This window comes from Theobroma umbraticum, unplaced genomic scaffold (assembly GCF_002168275.2).
Source record: "Theobroma umbraticum cultivar Fairchild unplaced genomic scaffold, ASM216827v3 scaffold_67.0, whole genome shotgun sequence".
NCBI lineage: Eukaryota > Viridiplantae > Streptophyta > Magnoliopsida > Malvales > Malvaceae > Theobroma > Theobroma umbraticum.
This window is the reverse complement of record NW_018397262.1, coordinates 2924076-2941280: the sequence shown is the minus strand read 5'-3', so window position 1 is coordinate 2941280 and position 17205 is coordinate 2924076. Positions and strand designations below refer to the sequence as shown.

At 33.8% G+C, this 17205-nt stretch overlaps 3 protein-coding genes across 3 annotated transcripts in view; 1 reads left to right on the top strand and 2 right to left on the bottom strand.

Annotated features, from left to right (window-relative positions):
• The first annotated feature begins 4500 nt into the window (after window positions 1–4500).
• On the top strand, window positions 4501–8331 carry LOC110419080 (Lojap-related protein). The gene is made up of 5 exons (XM_021431960.2): window positions 4501–4811; window positions 5257–5383; window positions 6726–6864; window positions 6974–7062; window positions 7234–8331. Exons 1-5 carry the CDS (start codon window positions 4572–4574, stop codon window positions 7353–7355), a joined length of 717 nt encoding a protein of 238 aa, XP_021287635.1. The 5' UTR covers window positions 4501–4571; the 3' UTR covers window positions 7356–8331.
• A 44-nt stretch (window positions 8332–8375) lies between these two features.
• Window positions 8376–13269, bottom strand: LOC110419079 (2-oxoglutarate (2OG) and Fe(II)-dependent oxygenase superfamily protein). Its single transcript, XM_021431959.2, is given in 8 exon segments — window positions 8376–9269; window positions 9712–9786; window positions 9966–10349; window positions 11143–11366; window positions 11368–11647; window positions 11650–12299; window positions 12508–12673; window positions 13187–13269. Coding segments are annotated over 5 exon segments (1497 nt in total). The 5' UTR covers window positions 12185–12299; window positions 12508–12673; window positions 13187–13269; the 3' UTR covers window positions 8376–9269; window position 9712.
• Window positions 13270–15036: 1767 nt separating this feature from the next.
• Window positions 15037–17205, bottom strand: part of LOC110419631 (protein NARROW LEAF 1-like) — an 11085-nt gene continuing 8916 nt past the window's right edge. Inside the window, exons 5-6 of the mRNA XM_021432724.2 lie at window positions 15944–16459; window positions 15037–15633 (exon numbers count right to left, since the gene is read on the bottom strand). Coding sequence (XP_021288399.1) covers window positions 15203–15633; window positions 15944–16459 — 947 coding nt within the window. The 3' untranslated portion in view covers window positions 15037–15202. The remainder of the gene's footprint in view (window positions 15634–15943; window positions 16460–17205) is intronic.

Genomic DNA, 17205 nt, shown 5'->3' with positions numbered 1-17205 from the left:
AAAATGAGAAGTCAAACACACATTGAGGGGGTAAACGAATAAGCTAATATTCTCGCAAAATCTAGTATAGGGAGAGAAATAAAGTTGTTAATGGTTTGGGGAGATGAGCATAAGGGTTCTGTCACAATTGAAGGAAGAAGTAGTTAAATTACCTATTGATTCCTACTGCAACCTCTCTTTTTTTTTTCGAAAGGATATTTTTGTGTTTGCCAATTTCTAGGAATAGTCTTGGAGAGTGAAAGTTCACATTGTATTTCCTAAGTTCTATTCCTTTTTTTCTATAGGGGTTGGTTTTGTGTGGGGAATGAGTTTGTAGAGGGGGTTTTGTTAGCTTATGTATAGAGGTTGATACTTGTGTGATTTTGTTATGGCATACCTCAATGTTCTTTTGTAAGGGGTATGCCTTACAAAATCTCTTTGTTGGAAAACTAAGGTTCTTTTAGACCTTTAATATAATTGAACTTTCAAAAAAAAAATGGGAAAAACCTCAAGTCGATTTTCTTAAGCTCAACACTAATGGTGCCTCCCAAGGAAATCCTGGTGCAACTGAAATTGGTGGTATCATGAGGAATGTCAATGGTGACTCTTCTCATTTTGTCCAAATGTATTGGACATGCTGACTCTAATATTGCGAAAGTTCTTGTTGCCAGAGAGGCTGTTCTTCTTTTTGCAGCGTCTAAATGGTCCCGATCACACCATCTCATCCTTGAATGTGATTCTACAAATGTAATGGCTTGGATTCAACGTCCTAACAAGGTTCCATTGAAACTTCAACATTACATTATCCTAATCATCAAAACACTTGAGAAAACTCTATCTTGGTAGGTACGACATGTGCCAAGGTTTGCTAATGATGCTGTTGACCAGCTTGCTAAAGGAGGTGTGCAACAAACATAGGAATTCCTATGGATTAACTCCGATGAAGTAAGTGGTAATGAAATGCTGATGCTCACTAATGGGAAGCCGTAGGTGTAGTCTGCAGATTGCTTTGACGTTTTGATGATCTGATATTGAAACCCCTCCCTTGTTTTAAATTCTTTTGGTTTGTTGACCTTAAGTGAGCATCATGTATAGGAGATGAGCTGACTTAGTTGTTTGGTATAGGGTTCATTTTGCTTGCTTTTGTTTGATCAACCTTTCTTGATACATCGTCAAGTGGTTGATTGCCGCGGCCCTTGTGTTTTTAAATGTCGTCATGTTGCGGTGCTTCATTTTGTATAGTGACTCACACCCTTGTTCAGCTTATGAATATAATCGTATTTACTTTGCCTTTCAAAAAAAAAAGAAAAACATTTTTTTACGAAAATGTGGTGATTTGTAAAATCAATTAACTTACTTCTTAATAAAATAAAAATAATTTTTACACAAAAAATTGAACTCTTGCAATCTTCTTTGTAAATCAACTCAAATGATATTAGATCTTTTTTCTCTCTTTTTTTCTTTTGTTATGTATATAATTTTTGTTTTGGTAGCAAATTTATTATTATTTTGATAAATTGCATTCATTTTTCCATTCAAATATTTTTTCCTTCTCATTAAAAAATTAAAAGTTAATTTGCCAACAATAAATATTTACCATTATTAACTTATTATAAGAAATATAATATTAATATTTTCACAAATTATTATGTTTATAGAGAATATTAAAATTAATAAATAATTGACTTTTAAAACATGATTATCTTTTTTATTTTTTTAATAAAATGATGTTTGATTTTAATATGTCTAATTCCAATAATTAATGATACTAAATAATATAATACTAACTATGGTGATCTTATAATACCAATAATAGGATTATTGTCGTAATATGGTGATCTTAATCTTGAAAGAAAACCACATTTTACCTAAACAAACTCGAAATTACCTAATCTACTAAATTATTGCTTTTTTAAATTCAATTAAGAAAACATACTAAATATAATATACTACAATATAATATAATATAATATATATATATATATATAGAGAGAGAGAGAGAGAGAGAAGAGACCTATTTACTATAATTTAATGTATAATTAATATTTTAACAAATCAACCATTACATTTAACAACTTTTCATTCTTCTCATGCACATAAAGTTTTAAATCATTTTAATATCCATATCAATCAAAACATTATTTTTGAAATAAATATTTAACAAATGAAATTATATATATATCAAACAAATAATAATACATTTGCAATTAAATTAAGTTTATAATGCATGATTCTACGTGTATGAAGTATGAAATCTAATAGTTGCATTAATAAAATATAAATAGTATAAAATGATAGGAATTAACGTAAAACTTAATTAGTTTTACACTTATATGAATAAATCTTTTCTTTTATATAATATATATATGTACACACACACATATACCCTTTTATATCTTTTGATATAATTTATATTTAATTTATTGTTAGAATTTGACCTCATGCTCGAACATGAAAATAATTACGAAAGTAAAAATATAATGCAGCAGAATAATAAACTAGCATTTAATCGGAGAAACAGACGAATTTTGCAAAATCAATGTTTGTATTTTTCATGTAATTTTTAACTTAATTATTAACATTCATAAGTTTAAAAGTTACATACCTTACTGTAGATATCATAATCAAGAGCTAATTGAATCAAAAACGTTTGTAATAAAGCAAGAAACCTTGACAGGAGAATAAAATGGTCTAAAATCCTGCAATAAAATCTTTACTTTTTCACCTTTAAAATTTCTCAAATCTCTAGCCATCCAAGTATTTAGCCTATAATAGTAATCCACACAATGATAGAAAATAAGACCTTCTCAAAGGTAGGATTTTACTTATGTTAGTAAGTTTTATTTTTAAATAAAAATATCAAAAATTCTTACCAAATCTTATTTTTTTAGACAAAGAAAACTATTTTTTTTTATTTTACGAAACGGCTGAGAGAAATGGCTAGAGGCTTAAAGTTTTAGTTTGCTAACATAACATATTTATATAACCAAACTAAGTTGTAACCTTAGATACAACAATTGTTTTTTTTATTCAATTAAGTCTTTGTGAACTTAATTAATTTCTCACTTTATTTTAGTTTATTCTAATTAAGTACAACTTAATTGATTATTCTTATTAATCTCAATCACGTCACTTAATGTATGTGACTCATTAGGTTTCTAATATGTTGACAATAAATATAAATCCCAATCAAATATTAATTTGAGAATTGATTTATATTTATAGATCATGAGTAGTATTTAATAATATATTATGACCATCTAAATATTAAAGAGTCAATTAAAAAATTTCACAAAGCCTTTCAATGATAAGCTGCTCAATGTAATACGATCCTTTGATTAAATATCTCGAATATGTCATAAAGCATAACTCAGTATCCACTTATAACATTTTATATTAGTTTTCATAATTCATGACTAATTTTATGAATTTAGGAAACTAACTTTCCTCAAATTCATCATACTTTGGCTAAAGACTCTATACAAGTTAATCAAGAATTGGGAATAAGTGAGATACATCCCTTCATATCACTTGAAGTAATGAATCCTCTCTTGACCACTCATTTATTTTGGCATGCTTCATGGTATACCTAAAAACACCCTATTTAGCTAGCTGGTTGCCTCAAAATCGTAAGATAGAAATCAAAATACATTATTCTCCATACAAGATGACTTGGTATCTCAAGTTCAATAACTAGTTACACGATTATCATATGAGAACATATTTCATATACACTTGAGTAAAATACCAAATGCAGTTCTCATAGTGGGTCATGTTCAGTGAACTTATTCTTTAACAAGCACCTACATGTTATTCTAAAGAATTCCATATATTTCAATCAATGAGATCGATTACTTACTTTCCAAGTAAGTAGACTTAACATGTACTAGTCTTTAAGTATTGTTAATACCCTGTTTTAATAATATAATGACTAAAAACAATTTTAAGAATATGGTTTTGATGTATAGTGATCTCATAATTATAACATGTTCAGTGAACTTGTTCTTTAACAAACACCTATATATTATCTTCAAACATCCCATATACTTCAATACGTGAGATTGATTGTTTACTTCTTAAGTACGGAGGCTTACAATGTCCTAGTCTTTGAGCATTATTAATACTTAGTCTTGACAATATAATGATCAAGAACAATCTTAGGAACATGGCTTTAATGCATATTGATCTCATAATTGTAACAATTTTACAATTCTCTTGCAAGACTTTTATGATGCATGAATTTCATCTAATTAGTACTTAATAACTCTTTATTATTGTACTAACATGAATAAAAATATATATCACGTATAGTTATGTGATTAAGTATACATTAAAATGGCAATTTATATTTTTTAACTAATCCAATCGGCTCAAAGACATATACCAGTAATCTAATAATTTGATTTCATGTTTTATTTAAATTTAAAATTTAATTGAAAATATCTAACTATTTATTGAAAAAAACTAAAAATTTCAATCCTTAGAAAACATATACAATGTCTAATATCTTACGTGTACACTTGAAATTGACCCGCTTAAAGAATATCTTTACGATTCCCTCTCACTCTTATCAGAAACAGAGAAACACAAAAATGGCAGTGTCAACAGCGACTCTATCCATCGGCGGCAATATGCTCTCCGGCCAGCTCCGGCGGTGGGAACCTCACGAATCGAAGCTCTTTCAAAAACCCAGAAAGAATTTTGGATGGTTTTGCCTTAATGAGCTCCATTTGCTAAGCTACAGAACCAAAACCTTGAATTTCAACCCAAGAGGAGGGTTGCTGCCTCCATTTCATGCTTATGGCAAAGAAGCTGACGATTCCTTTCTCTCGGTATCATCCTATTTCTCCTTTTGGTAACTTTTGACAAATAGTGTAAAAATCATAGTACTGAAAAGTAAGCATGTCGCAAGCTTATGTTACAGTTTTAAAGCTTCTATCTTGGAAATTTAAGTTTTAAATTTTGTATTGTTCAAGTGAATTTTGAGGATATGAGGAGATTTGACTGTGTGTTGGTGATTTCTCCTAGTTGTATACTAAAGCAAGAAGTTAAGCTTACTTTTGCTACTTGCTTTTTGCTTTTAGAACTAAAAAAGGCAAAACGTTTGGATACAATAATTTTGTCACTCATTGATTGAGTTGCTGCTAATGGCTTGTATCTTGTGGACATGTTTATGTAATCCTAAGGTGATATCTCCTCTGTATGGGCAGACATCCTGAAACCAAGTTCTTTTGGTTCCTTAAATGCAGCGTCTTAACATACTGATAACTTTTGCAGAATGCAAATGAAGACACTGATGAGATTCTCGATGATTTGCTGAAAAAGTATGGAAAAGTAGTACTCAGGAAGAATGACCAAAAGTCTCCAAGCGCTGAGCTTGATGATGATGCTGACAGCTTATCATGTAAGTTCATCTGACAGTTAACTAGAAGCCGGGCACTTATAAGCAGTAGAGATCTATATGATGTTAACACTTTCAACTGCTATTTTAGGCTTTATTTTATAATTAGATTGATATCAACTTAGTCCTCAAAGATGATAAATTCCATGCTTGACGGTCATGTCCCGTAATGAATAATTGCCTTTGTACTTGTATATTGTAGTCATTGTAAAATGAGGATTGCTCTGCCTCCACTGGCTTGCCTTTAGTTGTATGTTTTGACTTTGTTTTTGTATATCTGGTGTCTACTGCCTGTCTTTGTAACTAATAAAGATGGTTCCATCGAAATTCCTCATTTCTTGACCCACCTGCCCTTTAAATTAAAGGCCCTATAATCTTTTAGCCTTAGGTGTAGGTTGAGAGGGAGATTTTACTGCTGCCAACTTTATCATGGCTTATAACTTGTGATAAATGGCCACTGTAATGCCTTTTAGTTTTGACATTGACTCACCAAGTCTGGCTTTATCTGATGTCTGGTATGCCTTAAAAATGGAAGTCTTTAAGTTTCCCCTGTGGCTATGACTGCCAACTATTTTGCATTGGATAAATCCAAAGGGAAGCATGATTTTCTTCCTTTAGTTTCAGTTTTAGGTTGCTTGTAAATTATTGAGAAATTAAGAAGGAAATTATGTGATCCTGTGAAGGTTTATATAAAGAAATTGCTTTATACAATTCATTATGCAGGCCCTGATACTGTCTCAAATAGCTAAAATTTGCTTGTACCTTGACATGCATGATACTCTTGTGCATCCAGATTAGTGCAATTCCTCCAAGTGCCTTAGCCTTACATCTCGTAAACCATATTGCTATCATGCGCTCAAGCTTCCACTTCGTTGTATGGAGTTACTGCTCCTCACTCATCTCTCACCTGCAAACTAAAGGCTGAAAAATAAAGGACCCTCTTGAAATTTCCCTTCTCCCAGATGAGTTTTCTTCTTTTGAAGAAATTCAGATATGACATGCAGGCATGGGAAAGAAGCCATTTACTTATAAAAATGCCACACTTGCCATTTTATTTATGAAGAATCTTCACATGATTCTGTTTGGTCCTACATTCAAGGCATTAACATGTTATTAGCAGTAAATGGTGATTAAGACAAACTTTTGTTTAGGTATTAAATTTTTTGGTAATCAAGGTATTAACATGTGCAAAACTCATCTTTCAAAAAAAAAAAAAAAACATGTGCAAAATCTTTATAAATTACTTACAAGAAGGTAAAATAAAACCATATGCCCTCTGTAGCATAAAGTTGAGTAGCTTTGGTTTAAGCTTGCATCAGCTCATGGATTCCTGCTATAACTGTAGTTGCTGTGGCAATGGCCAAGGTGGCAAGTGACGTGAAGGCTGCAGATATAAGGGTCCTCTTTGTGAAGCCTCTTGTGTATTGGACTCGGTTTTTCATCATTGCCACGGCATTTTCTCGCCCTCAGATTGATGCTATTGGGTATGCACTTCAACTCTGACATGTTTTGTTGTCCCTTTGTGGACATTGTTTATAGTATGCATTGCAGCAGTTCTTGAACTTATTGCTTTTCTTCGAAGTTGCAATGTAGATCTAAAATAAGAGATTTGGCTGAGAAGAAGTACGGAAAAATTCCATCTGGAGATACAAAACCAAACTCTTGGACACTTTTAGACTTTGGTAAGTAATCTATTGTGACAATCCTTTGGCGCATTTATTTTTATTGTAAATTGGCATATGATTATGAACATAAGGCGAATTGCAACTTAGAGATGAAATGTCATGCCAATCCAATCAAGCTAATATTGTAATCGTTGACATTTGAAATGTTTCTTCCTGTCTTGATTCCAGGTGATGTGGTTATTCACATATTCCTTCCTCAACAACGAGCTTTTTACAATTTGGAAGAGTTTTATGGTAATGCGACACTAATTGAGCTGCCTTCTGAAAACCAACAACCATTTCGCAGTTGAAAGTGACTAATTCTGAAGGAACCAAAAGCACTGGCAGACAGAACTCCATTGTTGGAGGTGTTTATCTCCTCCAGGTTCAGTTAGCACTACACGCACATCACCTCAATCCTTGCAGGGAGGCTGGATCAGGAACTACAGGGGGCGCAGTTCCATCACTGGTACTTATCATTCACTAATCACATGGAGCAGTTGGCATCAGCACTATTATATGTTGTGCTTGTATTTTCCCGGATGATGCCCTTAATTATTTGCTTAATAGGGCTTGTAAATATAATAGCAGCAGGCAGTTATGCCGTGACGCTTGATGAGTTCTAACACAGATTCTCATTGCTTTCTTTGTGTGTCTTGTGGTGCATAACTCTTTAAGTTTGAGTTATAGTCCAGAGGCTAAAGTTTGAGTTAATATCGGAATCATTAGGCTCTCGAGGCACATCCCACTTAAGTTTCCATTGATGAATGTCAAACAAGCGTTTTCAGATCTTTGGGGATCTGAGGAAGGAGGAACTGGCGCCTTTCTTCAAAGTAAAATCTCATCCATATTTAGCTTGACATTGCTATGCTGGCCATTTACAATCAAACAAATATGTACATGCCAACCAAAATCCATGCATTGAATATATGCGGTCTTTTCTCCAAGCGGGACCTTCCAAGTAGAGAGCAATTGGAGAATGTTAAAAGACTAATGAAGTTTCATTTGTTATAACCAAGCACTTTGCTCCATGCACCAAACAATATCAGAGATGAATATGCAAAGGCTGCTTCATCCCCCAACAACTGTATCAAAAACTGACAGGTTGAGATCATTAATTCCACATAAATAAAAATGATTCAAGATGTATTGAAAAGCAATCAAGTGGACCTGTATCCTCAACCAATGCCAAGTCCTTAATCCCCATTCAGATGAATTGGTGCATGGAAAACCCCCAAGCAGTGTCCACAAAGTTCAAAGTGCCCAGTTCTTGACATATATAATTATCTGCCCAGCAATCAGATGCACTTTCAAAACTGGCGGATGTCATATAAAAGAGGCTAATTTAAGTACATTCATAGCAGAGAAAGAAACTTGTCCAAGAGCAGAGTAGAAATGTTAATTACAAGATCATGATTTATATGGGTGGAATAGAGACTCCACAACCAACTGATTGGGGCAGCATAGCACAAGAGTATACCATAGGACTTTTTTAAATAATTTTTGAAATAAAAGAAAAGGATATTCCTTGACCAAAATGCTAAGTCACCGGTTCCATTCTCTCCTAAATTCTAACAACCAATACTTTAGTTATATGATTAACACCTTCCATGACTGAAGCAGATTTCCATCTCTAAGAATTGCACCAACTCCCAGTATAGTGCAGAAATAAATCACCAACCTTCCTGCAAGTCATCAAACTGAGATGATCCTTGTTATTCCTCCATTTCTTCACTATAAAATGATACCTGGAACTTGGAGAGAACTTAAAACACCAAAATGAAATGGCCAAGAAAGAACCTTAAGGCCAAAGAGTGAATATTCCTAAAACTGCCTATTTACAGACAATGTATTGATTCGTTTACAGACATGAATAATGATGCCTTGTTTGGTAATTGAACAGTGAAATCCAGTTCAGTTCATGAAGGACTGGGATTTCGGCAAAACAACTCATGTTCATGATGATGGTTGCATTAGAACTCCAAGTGATTTTTGCAGACAATGTTCATTCATTTGCAGACATGTGTAGTAACATATGCCTTCTGTGAGAATTGGCCAGTGAATTACAAATCAATTCAGGAACATACAGGATTTCAGTAGAGCAGCTCATAACCTGGACGGAAGGTAGAATAATGAGGACAAAAACCACCGAGTTGAGATCTGGCAAACCAATCGGTAACAAGCCAATTGAGGATAATTGCACATAGGAAACTGCATAGTCATTCCTGCAGACAAAATGTAAAATTCACTCTGTTAATAGCATTCAGAAGTCAAAAGACCAGTGAGGGGAAAAGCGGAAGAGAATGAATAAAGTTCACTTTGTTTTTAAGATGTGAAAAAAAATAATGGGGAAAAGGTGCTAGAAAATATTCGAAGAAACAATTATTTGATTGGTAATCTCCATGTAATGGGGTTTGACATTAACGAAATAGAAACCAATGATTACTAGTGCATTTTACTATACAAATTATGCTTGCAACACATTGCATCATCATGCACTGTGAGTGATGAAAAAAATCCCCCGAACAAAATCAGCCAACAATGCCACTACTTCCATGAGATAAAAGCTTTATAGTCCATAAGCATGGTTCAATGATATTTGGGTTCAAACAAAAACAAATGAATAAAAAGATTGCCATAAGAAGGGGTCAAGGAAAAAAACAATACTTCAAATTAATTGGGGAATCAACGTAACCCATTTAAGTGCAGCATCCAATGCTCTTAACTCTTGATGGCTCTGTGCTAAATAAATTCATAGTCAGTGCAAAATATTTTCCATTCATCAGTTCATTCAAAATACTCTGGATAATCCAGTAAATTTTTCAGTGTTAAGTGTTGAGTGTGTGATTACTGGTAAGAACATGAAAATAAATTGCATTTGTCAATGCTTGTACAAGAAAGAAAATGAACAAGAGATTTACAGTTACAGTTTGCTGACTGTTGACTGGCCTGTCCAGGTTCCGTCAGGCTCAATTCTATATCATGAGTTGCTGTCCAACCAGGTTCATATGCTTCAAGAAAACCAATCTTGGCCTTATTAGGTAGATCATGGGGATGAACAAATGGCACTCCATGTGGCCACCCAATCTCCATTCTAATATTGGCACAAGGGCTATCTAGTGCATGAATGTGATTCTCACACTCTTTTAGGTTACAAAACCTTAGTTTGATGCCCTTCTTATCTGCAATTTCCTGAACTCGTTCCTTAAGCACTCTTTGGGCCTCAAGCCTTAACCTTTTGGAAGGAGGCAGAGGTTTGCATCTTGTATTATTCTTCCTCCTTCTCATCAAGGGCTTCATAGATCCTGTACCAGCATTTCATTGATCCAAGGACCTGCTGTTAAGAACTTCTCAATAAAGCTACTTCAACAGAGAAATAACAAGGATAATTCCCATCAAGATGATTCAACAAACCAAACAGAAGAAAATCATTGTTTAGATTAAAAAGTTGATATCCCTTTCTTTCTTTCTTTTTTATTACTTTGGAGTAAAAATGTTAATTCAACAATAATCCCAACGCAGGTTTGTCCAACTAACATGGAACTAGCTAAAGACAATCTTGTCACTAACATTCCACACATTTCTTGACACAATTAATATTGCTCTACACTTGAAGAACAAGTCAGACAATGTTGAAAAATTTTTTCCTATTATGCATTTCAAATTTTCAAGTATTGAGTACGCAAAAGCTTCAGTGAAAGCAAATGGCCTGCCTCCTAATGACAAAGCCTATGATACAAGTCATAAACACATTTAAAGAATAAGCAGCTTAAGCATTTTGATCCAATCTTAAGATATCTGTAAACCACTTGCTAACTAACAAATATCATAACAGTCTTCCAATGAGTTGGAGTGGGAAAAAAGGATCAAAGAAAATTTCACAATTAGAATCTGATGAGAAGAAAAAACAAGCAGAATCATTCAGGATGGCAACAACATAATACTGTAAGTTCACCAAGCTAATTGTTCAACAAGAATCAACCGCTTAAGCCGGAGCTCCAAACCACCGACTATATTTTTTCCTGTCATTCATTTATTTCCTGGGGCCAAAACAAATATAAGAAAATGCTAGATGTGTAGTTAAAAAATACTGCCTACCATCTTGGGCTGTGGGGAAATTGAAACTCTGGAATGTGTTTCTATTAAAGAGATGATCTGTTGGGTGAGATCTTTGCATGAAGTCATCCACTGGTACTGGAAGCTGGAACTGAGCTTCAACTCCATGACCAGCTGCCTTCATCTCTGAGCAACTGAGACTGGTCATAGATTTGGGCATGAGTTTGAAAGCCAAGGAGCATCGCCCATACAGGTTACCGGCATATTATTATCTCTGTCCTATGCAGTGCAGGATTGACATAACCTGCAGTTGCTTGATAAAGTGCAAGTCCAGGATAAACAACAGCTTCTTGAGGACCCAGGTCCCCATCTACAAGAATCCACCGACCATGAAAATCTCTTACATGCAAACCAGTCCTATCTGACTTTACAACAGCTATTAAGCATTTATCAACCTGGTGCTCATGGTCAGGGTACATGATCAATTGGCCATCATCCTGCGCTGTCAGATTGGGGTGTTGCGCCCCCTGAAAAGAAGCCTTGCCATACAGCACACAGACAATACAGAAGAAGAAATTTCCCGGCTTCTCAAGGGTACATTATCAAGTATTTCAGTAAAGGGAGAGCTGCGCAAGTTCAAGTAATAGCTGATGGCATCCAGTATATCTCGAGCTGCCTTACCAAGCAAGGCAAATATGTCAGGCAACCCACCTGGAGGAAACTCCATTCCATTGCTTGGCTCTGTAGGAGTTAAGCCGGGTCTGTAATCATAAGTTTCCTGCCATAGTTGGGGATCAGCATAGTAACCAGACGTTTTACACCACTCACGAGAATCATTAGTGTGAATCATATCTGCAGATGGGTATGCCGCCCTTTGTTGGAAGTAAAGGCGAGCAGAATCTAAACCAGATCTTAAAAGAGCTCCATCACTAGCTGGAAACTGAATGATGGCAGCAGAATATTGAGCAAATGACTGTGACAAAGTAGAAACTGATAGCTTGTATGAATCTGAAGGAAGGCCTTCAGAGGGTATGAGATCAGTAAGCTTTACACGACCCAGAGATGGCAGGCCATTGCCTGCCATTAAATTCTTTCAATGTACCGGCTATCTAAGTTTTAACTAATAGTTACGATCTCTTGACAGTACCAATTGAAAGTGGCATCAGTCCAAGTCCTTAAGGCATTAAGTATCATCTGCCCTGCATGAAATAAAAAATAAGACTTTAACAGCTATAACACTAAACGTTTAGACTATAAAGAAATTTAGGGCATCACTGAAAACAAGAACATGAAAAGTTATTTCAGATGGTTGGCAATTGGCAACAGTAAACAATTGAAAACATCGACTATTGATATGAAAGATGCACAAAGGAAGAAGACCAAATATAAAAATCAAAGGATGCATACCATGTTATTCCCGATTACATAAGAAAAAACTTCGCAGATTAAAGGTCCTAGAGGAGTGTTGCAGCAACTATCTTCGAGAGTGAACAGGCACACCGATTTGACAAAGCGCAAATAACAAGTTCCCAAACCCGATGAAACTCATCAGTTATTGACTCAGTTTTAGTTCCTACCAGTAAGTCAAAGAAACAAAAACAGTCAAGGTATCCTCTAACAGACGACAGTAAAATTTTATTTATTTCACAGACGTCAAAATATGAAATAAAAGAACAGAAACTTACTTTCACTAATTTGAAAATTCGAAGTAGACTATAATTGGAAACTGAATTAAGATAGATTTACGCTATTGCAACTACCGTTATCCAAGCTGGGTTTCATACAATTGTAGGATGAATTTCATAATGAATTTAGGAACCCATTTTTTAGAACCTATTTATATATGGTAAAACTATGATCAAACTTGGAATAAATCACGCAATCTATTCTACCAAAAATCATGAACAATTTGCAATTCAATAAGAAAGAACAGGGCACACACACACTAAAAAAAATAATTGTAAACTTGCTTTAAATTTTGAATTGTTTATAATTAGAAAACCAAACCCAGTTCAAGAAATCAAAAGAACTAACATAAAGAAATAGACATCGACCCATAAAAACAAAAGAAACAAATTCAACTTGCCTTTGATCGAGCGAAACGCCTTGCGAGGCAGTAAACTGAAAGGTGAAAAGGTTAAAGATGTGACAGTGAGCAACAAGAGAGGGAAAAGGAAGAGGGAATTTCGTGAGGGGAAAAGGGCAATTTTGTTAGCATTCATGGGCCTTGGGCCAAGCCTCATTTAGGTCTGGGCTTTGGAGGGATAGCTCAGACCTGGTCTGCAAGTCCAGACTTTTATTATTACGAATAATAAAAAAGATTTAATCAAATTATGTAATTAATTCCTATACTCTTATCAAAAAGTGATGAATTTAAGCCCTTTATAATAATTTATAAAAATTAAAACTTTATACTTTTCAAAATTGATAATTTCAGTCCAATATGTTAAAAAAAATTTTGTTATTTATATTGATATGATATTTGATTATGTTGAAATGACATTTTCTTACTAATGTGACGTTGAATCTAATAACATGATAATGATGAAATAATATTTCACGAATGATGCGATAATAGTATCGATATGATGTGTCAAGCACTGACATGAAATTTATCAAAAACCATTTTAAGTAATATCTTGGGACAAGGAATCAAATGGAGGAATTGTAGAAGATTTGCATGTCTATAAATAAAATAAAAATAATCAAGAACTTCTCTCTTTCGTTTAAATTTTTAGCATAATTTAAACCTAATAATTCAAAACAAATTCACTTCAAGATATTTTTCTTTAAAAATCATTATAAGTATAGACATAAAATTATCCGATATGAGCTAATAGTTTTAAACAAAATTGAAAAGAAACATATTAAAAATGCAAATAGATTTATGGGATTTAAGAAAAAAACATTATACGACTGAAAAGAATTGAATTTTGTGCTCTAGAATTTAAAACAATAAAAAAATATTTTGAAATAAATAAAAAATCTATCATCATATTCAACGTCACATTAGTTAAAAAATTTCCGTATCAATATAGATTAATAAAAAAATTTTAGTACTGTTAACGATTAGGATAACATTATCAATTTTAAAAAATATAAAGACTTAATTTTTATAAATTATTATATAAAGACCAAATCCATTAATTTGATAAATTACAAAAGCTAAAATATTTTTATACAAATGTTATAGGCCATGTAGACCTATGATTAAATGAGAAAATCGAGCATTTTCATCTATTTCTGTCTATTTTATTTTACAAAACAAACTGTGAGCTTTTTAAATAATTCTAGAGATGGTAATCAAATTATTCAAGTTAAATTAATATTTAGTTATTATTTTAAATTTTCAATTCAAGTTACAAGTCTTTGAGGTTTTTATAAGATCAATTTAAACCTAAATTAACATTTTTGAGTTTTGGGTTTTTCACATGTTAAGTACACATATAGTTATAAAAATACTATTGAGTGAGAATAAACAAACTAAATTTAGATTAAGAGTATTTTGATAATTTTATTAAGAAAAATTAACATCCTAAACCCCTTAGAGAAATAAAAGTTACCTGTTGATTGGAACAAAAAGGTCCATGTACGGTACTTGAAAAAAAAAAACTCATAAGATATCATACGAGAAAAATTAAAATAATATTAATATTTTAAAAATATACCTAAAAATACAAACAAATTGATACCATGGAGATAAATCATTTTCGATTATTTTTTATTATAACTCAATTAATTTTGATTCGATTTTAAAGATTATAACCTAAACCCCATCCCCATATAGACAGTATTCAAGTGCTTAACAAAGGGAAACATTGCTTTTAGAAGCAATGAACTTTTGCCTCTGTGTGTGTGTGCGCATAGTGTATCTGAAAGCCTTCCAATTTCAAGCCTTTAAAAGGGGGAAACAAAAATAAACACTAAACTTTCACAAGCAAGAAAAGGATTCTGCACTATATTAAATACTGAGGTTAACTTGACCTAGTAAAGTCGATAAAGTTAACAAATAAAATTTGCAGCCTTCACTCACTTGATTAAAGCTGCAATACCAACTACAAAGGGCAGGTCACTGATTCCCAGCTGAAGCTACTAAACGGTTTCACTTGGGTTCTTCTGTGCTGGTTGAAGCCTCTGACCTCCTCCGCTTCGCTTCATTGTCACCCAAATGCAATGAAACACAAAAATCTTCATCACACCCATTCCTTAATGAAGCAAGATTTTCAGAAACAGCTTTATCTGAGAAGTTTTTATGCAAGGGAGATCGTCCAATGAAGCTTGGAATAAACTGATGCTCTACACTAGGACCAGCGTTGATACCATCTTCCAAATGAAACTCGGATTTTATTGTTGACGGATTCACTTCTGGGCTGTTGCAATCTACTTCTAAAGGGATATGCTGAATCTGAAAAGCCAATGCCTCAAATTTGTTTTCACTTTTGTCCTTTAGAAGAACTCCATCGGGAGGTGAAGAGTCCCCAACCGTGGAGGCAATAGCGGCTGCTGAGGCAGCTCTTTGTTCTTGAACTGCCACTATAAATGAAAAGCGATGAAGGTAACATTATTAACAAGTTTTCAAGTCTCAAAGTCAGTTTGTATGACGCATGCCTATCCATGAATGCCTTTTAAGAATATGTCCTTGAGCTAAAGGACTTGCACCATTTTTATGATCATGAAAATAACACAGTTAAACGATCAATCATGGCATCAACAAGGCACTTTTTTATAATTGTTCTCCATACCAAGGCATCATTTGAAAATTGACAAGGACTATGAAGAAGAAATAAGATATGAAATACAGAGTAATGGAAAACTAAAAAAAATACTTGTGGAAGGAACAAACCTCTAAGCCCTTCCTCCGTTATGATGATATCAAGCTCAAGGAGGTTGAGTAGGCGCCCAAGATCAACCCCACTAGTCCAGTTTTCTGGTGGCTGTCCAACTTTTAGCTTAAGCCGGCCCCGGTTGGCAGTTCCACCCCATATAATTCCTATAGGCCTTGGCTTCTCCCCATTTTCACCCTTCATTATGATGAGGCTTCCACTATCCCCTTCAAGGTCAAAACTCTGCTGATTCTCGCCCACAACAAGAAAATCAGTTAAGAAGCATATGCCTTTCTCATCATTGTATTCAAGGGCATAGGCTAATACAGTTCCTGAGGTTAAACCAGAACTCCTTCCAACCTTCGTAACTTGCTTACCAATAATGCTACCAATTGAAGACTGCAAATCAATAACCTTGACATCACCGATCTCTCCAACACCTTTAACGGATGTAGTAACAGTGGACATGTCAAAATCATCAGTGAAAGGGATAAAAGCACCATCTGCTCTGACAAATGTCTCTGCAGGTGAATGAAATTGTTAGGGGCACGTGTAAGATTGGGAAGGAAAAAGGTTACCACATGATTGAAAGTTGGTTTAAGACATGAACAATGATGAAAATTTAGAAAACCTATTGAGCAAATATTTGAAGAAAAACAAAGCAAACAAGATAAGGAAGGAATAGCAACAAATAGCAGATCTTGATGCTGGTATCCAACCCAATTGTGCAATGACAATCCCTCAACCTCCCCTCCCCTATTTCAAATTTGAGACCTACAAGTTGAAAGTTTTAAGTTTTAACCATTGATGTCTCCTAGGGGACAGGAGCAAGTGATGTATCAATATCATCCTGCTGATACACTATCCCAAGTAAAAAGGGGGAGCTCCTCATCTATCTAATTAATTTAATGACTGAACAAAAGGAATTCTGATGAGATCCAATTAAATAATGGTCCAATCAAGCCATAACTACATATCATTTTCCACATAGTGCATAGCATTGACAAGAAACAATAGAAATAAGATGCTGAGATAAACAGGTCATGTACGTTCCAATAAAAGCAAGGTCAAAAAGAAACCCATGTTACTTTTAAATCAAGCACAAGCACAATATTAATACAACATGAAGAAGGAAGCACAACACAAAACATTTCTGCCTCACAACCCATCAAAATGGTGTGATTGTGACCTGATTAAACATTAAGCAAACATTGGTTATTGAACATACAAACAAAACATTTGTAAGTCCAAGGATCAGATAGAAATTCCTATAGTATACATC